The sequence below is a fragment of the Mangifera indica genome, chromosome 8 (assembly GCF_011075055.1).
Source record: "Mangifera indica cultivar Alphonso chromosome 8, CATAS_Mindica_2.1, whole genome shotgun sequence".
Classification (NCBI taxonomy): domain Eukaryota; kingdom Viridiplantae; phylum Streptophyta; class Magnoliopsida; order Sapindales; family Anacardiaceae; genus Mangifera; species Mangifera indica.
The window spans coordinates 3459215-3475539 of record NC_058144.1 but is presented as its reverse complement, the minus strand read 5'-3'; the positions used below and the strand labels follow the sequence as shown (position 1 = coordinate 3475539).

General features: G+C 32.7%; 3 protein-coding genes and 1 pseudogene across 4 annotated transcripts; 1 reads left to right on the top strand and 3 right to left on the bottom strand.

Moving 5' to 3' along the window:
• Positions 1-2253: 2253 nt before the first annotated feature.
• On the bottom strand, positions 2254-2604 carry LOC123223392 (protein RALF-like 33). The gene has a single exon (XM_044646556.1). It carries the CDS (start codon positions 2602-2604, stop codon positions 2254-2256), a length of 351 nt encoding a protein of 116 aa, XP_044502491.1.
• Positions 2605-4490: 1886 nt separating this feature from the next.
• LOC123223391 (potassium transporter 5-like) lies at positions 4491-8283 on the bottom strand. The gene is made up of 8 exons (XM_044646555.1): positions 8125-8283; positions 7701-7929; positions 7321-7569; positions 7103-7153; positions 6270-6530; positions 6010-6177; positions 5513-5767; positions 4491-5437 (listed from the first exon to the last, which is right to left on the bottom strand). Exons 1-8 carry the CDS (start codon positions 8281-8283, stop codon positions 4491-4493), a joined length of 2319 nt encoding a protein of 772 aa, XP_044502490.1.
• Positions 8284-9754: 1471 nt separating this feature from the next.
• On the top strand, positions 9755-10579 carry LOC123222329 (annotated as a pseudogene).
• A 1325-nt stretch (positions 10580-11904) lies between these two features.
• LOC123224369 (wee1-like protein kinase) lies at positions 11905-16037 on the bottom strand. 2 transcript variants are annotated; one of them, XM_044648007.1, is made up of 10 exons: positions 15728-16037; positions 15501-15561; positions 15351-15417; positions 14389-14652; positions 14158-14225; positions 13970-14079; positions 13857-13897; positions 13623-13771; positions 12901-13254; positions 11905-12228 (listed from the first exon to the last, which is right to left on the bottom strand). In XM_044648007.1, the coding sequence occupies exons 1-10, from the start codon at positions 15982-15984 to the stop codon at positions 12142-12144; spliced, it is 1458 nt and encodes a 485-aa protein (XP_044503942.1). In that variant the 5' UTR covers positions 15985-16037; the 3' UTR covers positions 11905-12141. The 2 variants fall into 2 exon arrangements, with proteins under 2 accessions (XP_044503942.1, XP_044503943.1); XM_044648008.1 differs by having other exon boundaries at positions 14389-14571.
• Positions 16038-16325: the final 288 nt, after the last annotated feature.

Sequence of the window (16325 nt, the reverse complement as noted above, 5' to 3'; positions counted from 1 at the left end):
AAATATTTTTTAAAAAATTAAAATTTTATTATATTTTTTAATTAAAAATATATATAATAACACTACCAAGGCCCAGGGAAGCCCAACCCTGTTTCTTGTTTCTTAAAAACATAATATAGATTAATAGCTTGATGAAGTTATAGACACAAATGCTACCTACCGATAGGAGCGAACCAAACAAGTAGTATTGGACAAAAGATTTGTTATTCAATAAAAAAAAAAAATTTCCTGCAGCATCGTATGGTTTTCTTTTGTCGTTTCTGATTTCTGAGAGGGAAAGATTCCAAATCAACGCGCGTGATTGGGATGTCACAATATGTGCCGGTTTAAGCCACAACATTCAACAAGCAGTTTTATATAATAAAGTCAAATTAGGAAAGAAAAAATGGGCCAAAGGGTTTATTCTCACTGTATTTTTAAGTTCTTATTTTTTATTTTAAAAATTTTATTTACTTATTTATAAATAATTATTTTTTTTAATTTTAAAAATAAAATCATTATTTTATATATAATATTAAAAATAAATTAAAATTTTATCTTATTTTTTTCTATATTTTAAAAATTAATATTTTCTTTTTTAAGTTTAGTTTTAAAAAATCACTTTTTTCTCTTAAGGTTTAATTTTAATATACGATTACTTTCTCTGACACTATTGTCAATCATCTCTTTTTTTTATGGTTTTCATTTGTTCGATGATTTACTTTGACAAGACGTCAACACCGTGCGATGTTGTTTGAGAAGACGAGTCATTTTGTTTTTGTCTTTGATGGTGGAAAAGTTGGCCAGGTGGTTGGTCTTGTGGCTGGCCAACCGATCAAATACCTAACTAATTAATTTATTTTTAAAAAATTAATTATTCAATCAATTTATTTTTAAAAATTAGTTGATCAGATGCTTGATCAATTGACCAACCTATCTAGTCAATCTCAAATTTCATAATTTTTTTCTTTTAAAAATAAAATCAACTTAAAAAGTGATTAAATTCTTATAATAAAAAAAGTGATTATATATATAAAAAAGGTTTAAAAAAAAGAAATTATTTTAATCCATATCCCGCTGAAATGGACTCTTTTTTTAGTGTTCTAAGTTTTTGGTTAAAACTATAATTTAGACAATTGGGTCTCAGTCTTATAAACAATTTACTTACATTTATTTACAATTTTCGATTCTGCAAAAGTTTTTGGCCTCACACATTGTGCAATTTTCCACTTAGAAGAGTTATGATTGATGGTCTTTTATTTGCTATAGATGATTAGGCTTGTGACTTTTCTGTGGGATTGTCCTGATTGGGCTCGGTAATTGACTTGTTTGCTCTATTTTTTGTTTTCAGGTGCCAAATTTTCTTCAGCAGATGCAATCCCGGCGTCAGGCAATGTCTGATTCCATTGTTACAAAGAATATCCTTTTCTCTTATATTGAATTTCGATGGCAATAAGTTCAAATAAGATTGCCGAGTGTTGTAATTTATTTGTTGCCACAAAATTGTGGAGTAGTTCTGAAAATATGCAATGGGCTGTCAATCACTTTTGGCAGTTTGAAAATACGCAAACGGATAGAGACAGTTGTTGCATGTTATGGTCTAGACTATGATAGGGATGAGGTTGAAAACCTCTCTTTGTTGTTGATTTTATCGTACTCAATTCGGAATTTCATTTTATATATTGTTCTACAATCCTATTAAATTTTGTGTGTGTTCTTCTTTAGTATGATTTTAAAATTTGGGAGATAACTTGCTTCCTTGACTCAGATGCACTCGATGAGATGGGATGCTCCATAAATGAGTTGGAACAGAGTATCAACGATAGGAGAGCTGAGATGGGAGCAGAGGGTTCTCCATGACCGGTGGCCCCATCACTCAGTTTAGCCATACATACAATCTTTTGAACTGCCTCTATGTTTTTATATATCTAGTCCGGTAGTCAATTTGATCATAACCCATAAGAAGCAGAAACTTGGTTGCCTGCTGATCATCGTGATAAATTATGATTTCGTCGACTCGGCGCACATAGATGGATTGTCTATATTATCTTAATTTGTAAGTTAACGGGATGGTAAAGACTTTTTGCCCCAAAAAAAAGGAACTATTGGATCATTTGAATCAATCGAAATGAAAAGTCAATATAAAAAGAATAAGTAAAATTAATAAAATCAAATTGAACTATTGGATGGAGTTTATAGTCTTCCACCCAGTAGTTTCTAAATTATCTTATTTATTCTATTTTTCAAATGAAAAGCAGGTATGAGACTGACAATTTAATTACGGCAACGCATTTCCTTGGTGCAGCCACGGTTGTAGGGGTTAATCTCCACACCAGATTGACAATTATTGTAGGAAGCACCCCTCCTAGAACACGGCACGGTATTTCGTTCCAGCGCTCCATAACTTATGCTATTTGCTGTTGTAGTCAACAGACGATGGTTGATCTCATTATCCAATACAAATTCATCTTTAGTCATACACTTTGCTATGGATCCTTGGCAACGTCCTTCTCTTCCCACCCAACTGGAGTCCTGCTTATCGCTTGCATTAACACTTATCTGTGACACTGTAAGACCTGTAATGACTAGACAAACTGTCAAAACTAAGTTAGATATTGTAGCCATTGTTGTTTTTTTAAATTTTGCCACAAGAAAACAATGTTTAGAGTGCACAAATTTCTCAAGAAAATTCAAATCTCAAATTTGGTTGAAGATTTGACTGATTAATGAATGAATGAAGACAAATAACAAAGACCAGAGCCCTTTAAATAGGCTTAGTTTACCTAACCCCAAGAGGATAACTACATCAGGACAGGAGGAAAAAAAACTTGATTAAAAATAGCAATTGCTTATTTTACTTAACTACCCAATAGGCTAACTGTAGCACATAAAGGAAACAAATTTAATTAGAAATACCAATTTTAATTAATTTCAAATTAGGAAACTGGGACTATAAGGAAAAAAACTTTCACAGATTTAACTAAAATTTAAATCCTAAAAACTATTTATTACATTAATTCAACACTCAAAATAAGACTTTTTACCACTTCAATTAACATTAAAGATTTAACACATTAGGAAAATAACTTTAAATACTTTATAAATTCAATGACATTAGAAAATATAAATTAAACTATTCATGACTAAGAAATTTTACTTCATATTACTTTATTTAATGCCCCCTTGACAACATAACAAGCCATGTCACAGAGGCTGGGCACCTTGCCATGTCACTATGCATACTCTCAGATCACTTGCCACAGCCGCCACGGTTACCACATCCTATGTCTTCATATTGGAATCTGTTGTATAATTAAATTGATAAGGAGGCATATATTTTAAGAAGATACAAGAGGCATTGAGTTGACTCATTCTAATAAAGGAGGAATAGGGATGGGTATTTATTTGTTCTTAGTCTTGCTCAACAACCTTCAACAGTATTGCTTTCCTAATCGACAAGATCTCCTTCAGACTTTTACTGATCTCTGGTCGACCTAAATCAGTACAGGAGATCTTTATTCAAGGGATATCAAAATTCTAACAAGGAAGAAGTTGCAAAGTCTATTGTTCTAATGTTGATAACGCCTTACATTGATTACGTTTGCTGCGTTTATTAACGTCAGAAAATGTAAAACTTTTATTAGCCATAATTGCTGGTGGGTTGACTTTAATATTCATGTCTTTGTTTGGTTGATATTAACATCCTTCTTTAATTTAGCTGTAAAATAAAAAGCGCCCACTCTCCCACTCTCTAGAAGTCTCCCTCTCAAGCATCCAGAATTTTCTCCAAGATGGAATAGCCTCCCAAGGATCAAGAAGCAAGCAGGCCGCCATTCAAGATGCTTCCACACCAGCCAATGCAGCCAACATTCCAGAGAATTAAAGAAAGGTTAAAGTCGGCTACACAACCGACATAAACTAGTACAAATATAAGTGCGCGCTTGCAATTGAGTGTGTGGAGAAAAAAGTGAGTAATAATTTTTTTTAAACCCAGATGAAGAAGGATCGAAGTAAGCATAATGAGAGTTGGAAAAATACTTTCAACTTGTCACTCCATGGATAAAAATTATTTTTTAGTTAAAATGTATATTATATTTATAGATGGTATAAATTATATATATACATATGAAGAAAAATAAAGATATGATGCAACTCAAAAGAAGAAAAATGAAAATCTCATATTATTATAATATAACGTTGTAAAAGAAATAAAATTAATATGCACAAAATCAAACCCAAAGAATTTTCATGTGCTTCTCACTTCGATTATGGGGTAATCCCCAATTATCCATTACTAGAGGAGACAAATGCAAAAACAACAAGATTAATGAGAGGGAAGAATACTACTGATTTTATTCTAACATGGTGCACAAGTTATGAACTTGTATTAACAAACCCCTCGTGACTAGGACAAACTAAGCCGTAAGCACACATTAATATGAACAAAATAAACGACACTTCAACTTTTATTTAATTATGATTGCATACATCTTGATTCTTCACTTGGTATACTAAAGCTCATAAGTCATTCCCACTTTGAGCATTCTCTTATAAGGAATGCCATATACTTTCTCACTTTGTCTCACGTTTTTTTTCAAGAAATTGTAAGCATAATCTATCAAAATCCTCTTCCCAATACCAGCTCCTTCTCCCGGAATCACCTCACTCTCACCAATCAAGTGAACAGAACCAGCACGCGAAGCTTTATCCACCATTTCAATCTCTCTCTCCACTGCTTGTTCTTGAACCAATCTGACATCCTCGATGCCTTCATTCTCTCCTTCAATAGAAACATCAGTAGATCCTTCACTCCCTTCCACATGGTTAGTGACTGTTTGAGATAGCCAATAATATTTTCTTATGAACTCTTTTAGTTTTTCAACTAATATTTTCTCAAACGGTTCTTCTTCATTGTGCACATCCGTGTACCCATATCTTGCAACACAACGAAACACATTAAGCTCCTTCGGTTCAACTCTACAGAAAAGGAACCGTTCTTCCAACGGAACCTTGCTAATTGGTAATGACTTGATAGAGACGAAAACAAGAATTGAGTGTAATGCAGGAACATTTGCCACATAATGCTTGAAAATTGGTGGGATTCCTTGAACAAGCTCTGAGTAAAATATGGCAAATCCAGGAATTCGACTTAAATTTGTATCAGCAACTATTTCCTTCACCTGTTCGTTAGAAATCTTGTGGTCAAGCTCATAATAGTACTTCCTTCTATACACATCATTCCAAACATACATTATTGTCATTAGAAGAGCTGCAAAGGCTAGCGGTAAGTATCCTCCTTGATCAAATTTGTAAAGGACCGAACTTAGATACACAAACTCCACCGAGCAGATTACAAGGACATAACATATAACTAAAATTATGTTAGATTTCCATATCATTATCATGATGAGAACCAGCAAACCTGATGTGAGTGTCATTACAGACACCACCGCAGTCCCTGTATAAAGTAAATTGACAAACTCATTATCTGTTAATTAGTGTAATTAAGTCGAGGGATAAAGGTGTGGATTACCGTAGGCATTGCCAATTTTCTCAGTTGTCCTGAAACCAAGAGTAACACATACACAAGCCAACATAAGTAGATAATTAACTTCTGGAATGTAAACTTGTCCTTCATATTTGGTGGATGTATGCACGATTTTCACACGAGGGAAACATCCCAAGGCAAGGGATTGTTGTATTATAGAGAAAGTCCCTGAAATCATAGCTTGACTTGCTATTATAGAAGCCAATACAGCCACTACAAACATTGGCCAATAAAAAGGACCTGCATATATTAATTTGCCATTTGGATAAATTAATCAACTGATATTTAAATATAAAAATGGAATAAAATTCAATGGATATATATTATTTAATGGGTAAGGCTATATGTCACATTTTTGGTACATTAATATGTATACATATAAAAATAATATTATGTGATTGAATATTATTTTATTATTAATTTAAAATTACCTAATTATTTGTATATACATAGTTTTAATAGTTTTAATGTTATTTAATAACCTGGTGTGGACTTGAAGAAGGTATCGCCAACAAGATCAGTGTGCTTGCGAAGCCAAGAGGCTTGCCCGGTATATGCACAAACAAGTGCTGGATAAGTCACGCAGCACATACTAAGTTGTATAGACGGAACTGTGAAATGACCCAAATCGGCAAACATCGCTTCGGTTCCTTTTTTATTTAAAACAAAAAGAAAAATTGATTGGTAAACTTCGAAAATAACAAAAGAAATTGATTAAAATATATTTAAAAGAAATGAATACCTGTTGTGGCAAGGACAACGCCACCGAGGGATATCCAAGCATTTTTCTTGTTTCTTCCAAAATAACCCACAATGTATGCTGGATTAATTGCTTTAATGACCGATGGATCAAATTTGATGAAGTTATAGACCCCAATGCCACCAATGAGTGCGAACCAAATACTGATAATTGGGGCAAAGCTGTAGCCTACTTTGTCAGTGCCAAATCTTTGAACAGCGAATAGGCAGACCAAGATGGCCACTGATATCCAAACAATTCGATCTAAACACAAACAATAACATAAAAAAACATTAATTTATTTTTTATTCACTAACCCAAAAAAATTCTGAATTAAAATTTGAAATTTAGCATCATATGGCCGAACTGATATGTACAGAATGACAAATTTTATACATACAAATATTCATTAATATCCAACTTGATGATATGGGTTTATTACCAATTTAAAAATAATAAAATTATGTGTATATATTTTTTATACATAATTTGTATACATAGATAAGATATTATCATGTGATTAGATATTTCTTTATCATATGATGACACATGTTTTAAAATCACTTAATTATAAGATGATACATTATCGTGTATATGAATTATGTATCAAAAATAGGTACACATAATATTACTCATTTAAAAATCTATCGGGAGTAAGCGTGATCTTGCCCTTTCTTTGAACATTTATAATAATATTATATGAGTTGTGACTTTATAATTCAAAAAGGCAATTCGTTCATTTCTGCATTCTTACCCAACCGTTGGCTCATCATTGGGTTTAAATAATCAAAATATATATTTTAAGGGTTCCTGGAAGATGGGGAAGATTGCAAAACCTTGTGTCATATTAGATGTAGCTTCCTTGATGCCTCCCACTGCCGATAAAACTGCCGTTCAACGTACCAAGATCAATTTCATCATGCCAAAAATCAGACATTTGATGAGAGAGCAAGACAACAAATTCTAATTTTGTCGTTAAAAAGAGGCAAAACTTTTACTAATTTCAGAATTTTATCAGTTGAATATAAAACTAAGTGTGAGAAAATTAATTAACCTGAGATACAAGGAGTAAGGACGCCATCCCCAATGACCATGGAAGTACCAAGCATGGTGGCGAACAATAGAAAGAACTTGGCAGACTGACTTTTCTCGAGCTTATTTCTAAGTATTGAAGCCATCGTTAGACATTTGCTTGGCAACTGAAGCTGAAAGTTTGACACATCACAATCCTCAGCCTGTTGACTGGGTATTAACCCCACCTTCGCATGTCGACATATGAGAGAGTAAAGAGCAAACGTCCCTCCTGAAATAACATTTTTTTTCTTGGTTAATAAATTTATTTCTAAAACTCTCATCCTTCATCACAAGCCATGTAAGAACATAACAGTAGTAGGTAATTGTTTTCTCTTTGAAAAAGATGAAGATATAACATACCTTCACCGTTATCGTTGGCCTTTAAGACAATGAAGACATACTTGATGAGAGGAATCAAGGTGAGAGTGTAAAAAATCAAAGAAAGAACCCCCAGTATATCATCTTCATGATGTATACCATTTGAGAAAGTACTTGCATACACATAGAGTGGCGATGTACCGATATCTCCATATACTATTCCAATACTTTGGAATGCTAGTTGCAGTATCACACCCCACGCCACACCTTCCTATATTACCCAATTTTCAAACCATTCAAACGATATTTTTTTCTAAATAAAATAGAGTTTATTTTCTTAGATTAATAAAGTATAAAATGATTTTCTATAAAAAAACAAAGGAATTTTGATAAAGTGTATATATATTAATAGAATTTATGAAATGATTTTGAATATTGAAATATGTGTAGTGTATCAGAAGCAGACCTTGGTGGCATCGCCATGGTGACCAGAAGCTCTGCGGGATTCAATGTCAAAGGAATCAAATCTTTTCAACTTTTGCCATGAAAGTTTCCTTGTGGAGAGTTCCTGAGAAACTTCCTCTTGAATCTCATCTTTGGTGTTGTTTACTTTGTCAACCGGCATTTCTTTGACGATATTAGAACAATAAATCAAAGTAAGTTATAAGATCTCAACTAGACTCTTCTCATCGAAGCTCCAAGCATGACACGAGAGAAAGATAAATGCAAGCTTGCATCTCTTGATGTGATAGTCTAGCTTAACCCCTTCACCTTTTTTTTTTTTTTATGTCTTTTTCACTATGTTTTAGGTCTCAATGAGGATGGAATTCTGATACAATTAAGGAGATTTCCAAACATAAAATATTATTATGAAGATATATTTCTCAAAAAATTATTAATTAAATCTTTTCTTACTAAATATGTGATAGATGAAAGAGGTAAAAAGAGATATAATTAAATAAATTCAAATTATTTGAATTTCAAACATAATAATATTACAAGTTTTTGTATATATGTATTTATAGGAAGATAAGGCAACATGTTTGGTGTGATATGCCGTGCTTATGTGGCAAATCATATAGAATCAAGTTTCTTAATAATGGAGAGTTTATTTTAATTTAACTTTTTTAATGTTATTAAATCTTTAATTTGATTTTTAATTTAATTAATCTTGATTAATTAAAATTATCAAAAGTCCTACTTTGAGCTTAAGAATATTTTGTATTTAAGAAATATTAAATATAATAAAAAGTTTTTAGGAATTTATGTTTTAGAAAAACTCAATTTTAATTAGAAATCTATTTAATATTATTTTCTAAAATTATAGTTCTCTATATTTTAGAATTAATTAATACTATTAAACTAATATCATAATTTAATAAGTTTTTTATTCTAATAAAGTTAAAATTTCTATTTTAATTAGAAGAGTCATTAATTTATGTAAAAGGCTTAAGGCATTGTAATTTAATAGTCAATTAATTATCAGGTTATTAATAAAATTCATATTTAAGTTTTTTTCTTAAAAATTATTTGCTAATTGTATTAAATTCTTGTTTATCTTTTTACATCTATTAAACAGTATCAACTTTAAATGTCCTTGTGAATAATATCATAGCCGCATCAAGACTTGTCTTGCATCAACATCAAATTGAAACCATAGCAAATCCGAAAGGGTTATGTGCGGTGTTACAGGTAGTGGGCTGTTGGTCTTGGTTTGTCCTGGGTTGCTGAAAGGACAGGTTTTAGGGTGGAACATTCTGCCTCTAAAAGGATAAAGTTTATTATGGCTCACGATGGACGGTTGCTTGCAACGGCCAGTACCAAAGGAACCCTTGTTCGCATCTTCAATACTCTCAACAGTACCTTGCTGCGAGAGGTATGCTTAATTCCTTTTAATTAAAATTTGACATGTTTTTAGCTTGTGAATGTGAATGAGTAAATGTAAATTCAAGAATTATTGGAGACAGTACTCTTGATGGTACATTGCTGCGAGAGGTATGCTTAATCCAACAAGTCTATTGCGAAATACATCATTGTTTGTAAATAAATTTGTGTGAATTTTCCCTCTCTAGCTATCACGGACACACAAATACATAATGGCGCTCAAACTGTATGGAGCCCCCATGTCTTCCTGTACCGCTCGTGTGATGACTTGCCTACATGAGAAATCAGTGGATATTGAGTTTGTCCCTGTTAATCTTATGACAGCTGAACGCAAGCAATCTTCTTTTCTTGGCTAGAATGTATTTAACTTCTCCCATATAATCAATCATGGTTTCCGTCCAGTATTAAATTCTATTTTCTAATTAGAATTTTTTTCTTGTAAGGGCAGCCCTTTGGTCAGATTCCAGCTCCAGAAGACAATGATCTTAATTTATTTGGTGAGCTTTAATTTCTTCCTACTCTCATGTAACTCATTCACGTCTAACCTTATAAACTTAACTCTTATGTCAGAGTCAAGAGCAATCACATCATACGTTGCTGAAAAATTCATAGAAACGGGCACTGATCTTTTGAGGCACAAAGACCTGAAAGAAGCTGCATTGGTAAAAGTATGGCTGGAAGTTGAATCTCAGTAATACCACCCACCAATCTCTGCAATTGTGTATCAGTTCTTTGTGGCGCCGATGCAAGGCAATTCACCTGATCAAGCCATCATTGATGCAAATTTAGCGAAGCTAGGGCAAGTGCTTGACGTGTATGAGAGTAAGCTCAGTTGCAGCAAGTATCTTGGGGGAGATTTCTATAGCTTGGCTGATTTGCACCATCTTACTTACACGTATTATTTCATGAAGACTCCTCATGCTTCACTCATAAATGATCGTCCCCATGTGAAGGCCTGGTGGGAGGATATTTCTTCCAGACCTGCTTTCAAGAAAGTGGCTGAGGGTATGAAGCTTGGTGAAAATTGAAAATTTGTAGGGCCGTTCGCCTTCAATTCTATTCTGTTTCAACAATTTTTAACAATCTGTGGTGGTTTATTTGTTGTTATTTACATTAATGTAATGGGATAAACAAGAAATTTTGTATTGCTTTGTTCTTGACTTTTTGTCTATCTCTTCACCCATTTTAGGACTACTTAGAAGTCCTTATTGATCCACCTACCACAATCAAATCAATGTATTAGGGGATGATAAATAGGCGAATGAACTTCTAACATTAATCAAATCAAATTTGAATTACATTTTCAATTATCTGATTTAGATCGAATTACAACATCTTAGATACTATTTTCGTTTAATCATTATGAATTGAGTGGAATCATACCAACATAAGGGTCATTCAAGGCCAAATAGCACTCTCCAACTTTGATTCCTACCGAATTGCATCGACCAAATATCATTTAGTCTGACTTCATTATCATAGATATGATTCTGATCAAATTGCACCAAGGATGATTTGCATCTAGTTAGTATGGCTAATTGTAAATATTATCATTTTTTATTTTATTTTAAACTTTAGTTTATAATTATTAACATCAAAATTAGTATAATACTAAACGTGATTGTTAAAGTAGTAGAGCTAATCAATTTGTACATTTATAACTTTATAATTTATTTGTTTATTAATAAAGGGAATTATTATTAATTCATATTAATGTTTCACATAATGTGATCAATTGTGAAGAAAAAAATCAAACAATTGATTGCGAAAATCTTATACACATATTAAATGACTATTTTAAAAAAGTTTGTAATCTCAATATTACTTTGATTGAGAGCATAAATAACAATGATAAGATTATTATAATATTGAGTCATCTCACTAAGAGGTAATGATAGTTTTTATGTATCAAAATTATTAGTTAATAGTTTGATATAACACATAAATACACATTATAAACGTATTCATCAAACTAACTAGACAAGAGAATTTCTATATAAATAATTACCTCAATATCCATAGAATAAATCCTCTTATTACTCTTTTTATTTACAATTTTTTTTCTTTTAAGGAAAAATTACATTTGAAACTTCCTAATTTAACTTTAAATGGGAGTGACTTATGTCTACATTATTATACCATAAATTGTGATGTCTAAGCGTCAATCCACAAACTTCATGCTAGGGAATCACTTAATTGATGCCCGCATTGTTGCCTCTTACTAGAATTCCAAAATTGACTCCGGAGTAACCAATTTGACAGCACAACAAACATTTAGTCAAATTATTTCTATTTCTTCGTTCAGTCATTTGCAAGAACTAGAAAGAGGGCGCAATTTTATCTGAGATACATGACAGTGTAGTGCAAAGTTCAAAGGAACTCTTAGTATTGCATATTCACTCCAAACTGTACAAAACTTGCACCATCCTGGAGAAAACTTGGTGCATAATTTAGAGAATGAATATCATCAAAAATCAGACCAACCGTAATCTTTTCCATGGCCTGCAGGCTGAGCCAACTGATCACAATCAGAACCAAGTCCATATACAACAACACAACATTTCAATCCTTGTCATAGCCACCCAAGGGCTTAAGTTTTTCAACTTTTTCGAATTCTATCAAAAATTGGATTTTCCACCAATTCTTTAGCAGAAGGGCGTCGAACAGGATTTGATTCCATCATAACCTGAAAAGAATTAAATCATCAGAATGAGTCAGTCTTATTATTGTCAGTTCTTGAATAATTTTTTTATGTTTTAATCATTACAAGAAGTTGAAACCTAAGTTACTTTAACAACAAAAATATCTTATGTTGTCTGAAAGTGGAACCACAACCTAACAAAGTAAAGAGTCCACTACTCTCCACCTTGAAAGCTGAAAATATACTAGTGTATTTCCTACTTTTTGATGAAACAAATCTCAGGTAAATATTACTGCTACATGGCACATATGTATAGCCAATGCATACAAGGTATTTCTCATTTCAAACCACCAAACACAAAAATGAGAAAAAAAAGAGAGAACATAAAAAGAACAATGATTATAACCAAAGCACTTCGAAATAATTTTATCTTTAGAAAGATATAATGGGTAATTCTTACTAATATACAACATTTTAGTTTATTTTTCATGATATTTACTTTCATCAAAATATAGGTCTTTGAGTCAACACATTGCAACTTGCAAGATTCAAAACAATAGAGCAAGAGAATGCACATTCAATGACTGAAAGAGAGAGAGAAGAGAAAGAGGAGGGAGGGAGAGAAAAACAACATTTGCCCATGAAAAGCCACTTCCAAATATAGTCAAAACACAACATAAGAGTTTGACAAGCAAAAGAACAGGTAATAATAAAAACCTTGAGTAAATTCTGAAATTGCAAGGTATGGCCTGGAAGGAGAGGCAGCTTTCCATCCCTAAGATTAGAAAACTGTGGTCCAGCTTCTTGCAAAGGTGACCCTCGGATTAGTTCATAAACAGTAGCCCCCAAAGAGAAAATATCAACCTTGTCAAGATGATCATAATTATCATTCAGGATCTCCTGTGGCATATAGCGTGCATCACCTTCTTCAATTGGCAGGCTTTTGTCAAGAAGAGTTGCACATCCAAAATCACCTAGCTTATAAACACCATTCTTAACATAAATATTATCTGGTTTTACATCTAGGTGAGCTATTCCTCTCTCATGTATAAATTGCAATGCCTTGGCAATCTGTATAAATTTGCCATTAGTAACATTAAATTAGTGAAAACAAAATTTTGTCTAGTCAAGAAATCCCTAAACATGAAGTCCTAAATTTTATTTTGACTAATTTTGAACACTAATTTCACTTAGTCAAGACATCAGTAAATTGATGATTATATCAAATTTAAAATAATATACTGTTTACCTTAATCCATTAAATTGGATCCTTCAAAATCTCAATTTTATACTACAATTTTTCACAAACATTCTTTTGCACTGTTAATAAAGTAATAAATTTGTGCTACTGATTATGTTACACAAAACAATCTTTAGCTAAGGTAAAATGAAGACTCAAATGTTAAGTTTGCAAAAATAATGATACAAAGATGGTTAACCTGATGCAAGGCTTTCAATACTTCTCCCTCTGTAAATAACTGTGAAGCTCTATCAGTGGACAAGCTGTGATCACATAGCTCCATCTGAATGTACAATTGCTCATTCTCAAACCAAGCTGAATAGTACCCAACAATGTTTTCATGAGACCCTGCAAAGGCAATATGTAAAATCATTCGAGAAAATGGGCTCTATTTTCAAATGCAAGCACAAGGCCAAAGACAAAACTCACAAACCTAAAGCAGCCAGAGCTTGAACTTCCATCAAAGCTTTACTCCTAAATTGCAAACATTGTTGCATAAGTAGGGTTCCCAAAGAATAATAGAAATAGCAAAAAGCATGAGTTTACCTCTCTCTGTCTTGTTGCAGCTTTCTCGTGCTAAGTTTTACAGCATAGAAACATCCATCAATTCTCTTCAACACTTTAAATACACGACTAAAGTGTCCTGCACCAATTTGCTGAACAGGGAAGGTAAATTACTGAACCAAATACAAGAAGCACCAAAAGCTCAAATATTTGGGACTTCCGATTGATACCTCAATCTCATGAAAATCTGTGTAATAACGTGAAAGGCCATCGCCTCCCATAATTGTGGGGAAGAAACCTAAAATTGAAGAATTATGTAATTACAACTGTAAAATGAGAAATCTGGGAATTTTTCGGTAGCACCATCCACCCCCAGAGGGATAAGCAAAAAATATGAAACAGAACTATCCAGAAACATTTAGCAGTAGAAAAATTAATCTGAAAACTAACTAGAGTTGTACCTGCACATTTCGCTCTTTGGTTTCCAAAAGGATCGATGTCCATTTCCAAAGCATCCTTTTGGTATGGGTTCTTAATGCAAGGAGGGGGCATGACCCGACAGCGTAAAGCAACAGCTGATCGTGAAACATAATTCTGAGTCTTCTGTGTTCCTATTACTGTTGTTTTATCAAACTTTATTTCATCTATTCCAAAAGCATTTTTTGTGAGTTCAGCTATATCTTGGTAGCCGGATGAAGGACTGAGGGTGTTAACTAATAAGCCATCTGAAATGAATAGAATAGTTGAAAACAGGGGTTCAAACAAAAGGAAACATTGAAAATTTTTTAAACTTGAGAAATGGTCATTAGGTTCTAAATTTGGATAAGCATTTTTATGTGATAGAAGAAATAGAAATATGGAATGGCCAGAATTTATTTAAATTATGAAGGCAACAAATATCTTAAGGTAAGGGAACACACAACAAAGACATATAAAAATAACCATAAATAGAAACAATTTTGTTTATTCCCCATCCTCACATACAAGATATTGGTTCTGTAACCAATTTCCAAAAAAATTATGCATTCAGATCAACCGTTAGTTTCCATAATTCATTTTATTCAATAAAGTGCAACCATTTGGCGTCAAGCACATATAGTGTGAATCAGCAGTCCTTTATCCAGTAAGAGGACAGATATGATGATTTGTTAAGGCTAGGTCAATTCTATTTATTGCCGGTAAGAATTTGGCTGAATCTGTTCAAAAGTCGACTGCTATTATAAGTGCTTCAAACCTAATATATAGAAAGTCCCCATCACATTATGCAAATCAATTGTCTGACTTCCTATTCTTTTCTTAGCTGTTTTATTTATATTTAATTGTCGTAACACTTCAAAGTCCAAAATTATAATTTAACTAAACTCAAAACCTAGTAGAAGCAAACGTTAAAAACCCAAGAATCTAGTCAAATATTCAATCTTACCCTGTTGATACCTCTTGCTTTTGGTAGTATTTAGCTTCTCAGGTGATTTAGGGCAAGGAATATTTTCCTGCAAAAATATGAGACAAAATTTAAAATATTTTTAACCTCAATAAATCAACTTGTGCATGCCAGCTAAGAATTTCCACTTACCTTGTTGCAATCGAAACTGTTCAACATATTTTGATTGTCAGGAGTGATATAATCAGGTGTACTGAAAAACCATAAAATACAAAGAATAACTTCAGATGCTGCAAATTGCATCTAATTCAATCACAACCAACAAAAAGTTTGGATTATATTGAATTAATCATCTCTTTTTAGTAAATTATTGAATTTTTCTTTTCTTAACTTGAAGGAAAAAAGAAAAACTGATTTACCAGAAGAAATCTTGAGTAAGAATGGTTTCTTTATCATCGAAATCGACGCTGATAGCGTCGCTCTCGTCCACAGATTCTAGAAAGTTTTGGAATCGATTGGAGGGATTGGACGATGAGATAGAGGAGGAAGATTGGTACTGGAGAGAAGAAATCCCTAGCTGATCTTGCAAGTGCCTCACTAGTGTTCCTTTCATTTTGTTCGTCTCTCTCTTCTCATTGCTACTCCTAGTTTTTAGGGTTTTGGTTTTCCTCTTCATCACTGCAGCAACCCCCCCACAGAGTCTCACCCTCTCCCTCTCTCTCCCTCTGTTTCTTGTGTGCTGCTATATATACATAATAAAGAATTTAATACCATTTTGATAAAAAAATATGTTTCAATTTGCGCGGGCGAGCAATCTTGCCAAACAAGAATCGCAGAGAGCAGGGACTACAGTGTAATCTCTAAATATTTGATCCTCACCGTAGAAGATTTGTCAAATTTTGATCTGACGTACTAAAGCCATTGTGACATGGCGTACTACAGTATAATGCAACGTTGCGTAGTATGTAAGCTGTTCCACCCACTTTTTAGTGGGAAATAAAATATTGATTTTAAGCA

What these genes read in the sequence shown, in the direction of transcription:
- LOC123223392 (XM_044646556.1), bottom strand. Translation starts at nt 2,604, where the DNA reads ATGGCTACAATATCTAACTTAGTTTTGACAGTTTGTCTAGTCATTACA.
- LOC123223391 (XM_044646555.1), bottom strand. Translation starts at nt 8,283, where the DNA reads ATGCCGGTTGACAAAGTAAACAACACCAAAGATGAGATTCAAGAGGAA. An exon ending in GGCCAACGATAACGGTGAAG is followed by an intron (nt 7,570 to 7,700) that starts GTATGTTATATC and finishes ATGTTATTTCAG; the next exon opens with GAGGGACGTTTGCTCTTTAC. An exon ending in GAAAATTGGCAATGCCTACG is followed by an intron (nt 5,438 to 5,512) that starts GTAATCCACACC and finishes TACTTTATACAG; the next exon opens with GGACTGCGGTGGTGTCTGTA.
- LOC123224369 (XM_044648007.1), bottom strand. Translation starts at nt 15,984, where the DNA reads ATGAAGAGGAAAACCAAAACCCTAAAAACTAGGAGTAGCAATGAGAAG. An exon ending in ACAGTTTCGATTGCAACAAG is followed by an intron (nt 15,418 to 15,500) that starts GTAAGTGGAAAT and finishes ATATTTTTGCAG; the next exon opens with GAAAATATTCCTTGCCCTAA. An exon ending in TATTGAAAGCCTTGCATCAG is followed by an intron (nt 13,255 to 13,622) that starts GTTAACCATCTT and finishes AAATTTATACAG; the next exon opens with ATTGCCAAGGCATTGCAATT.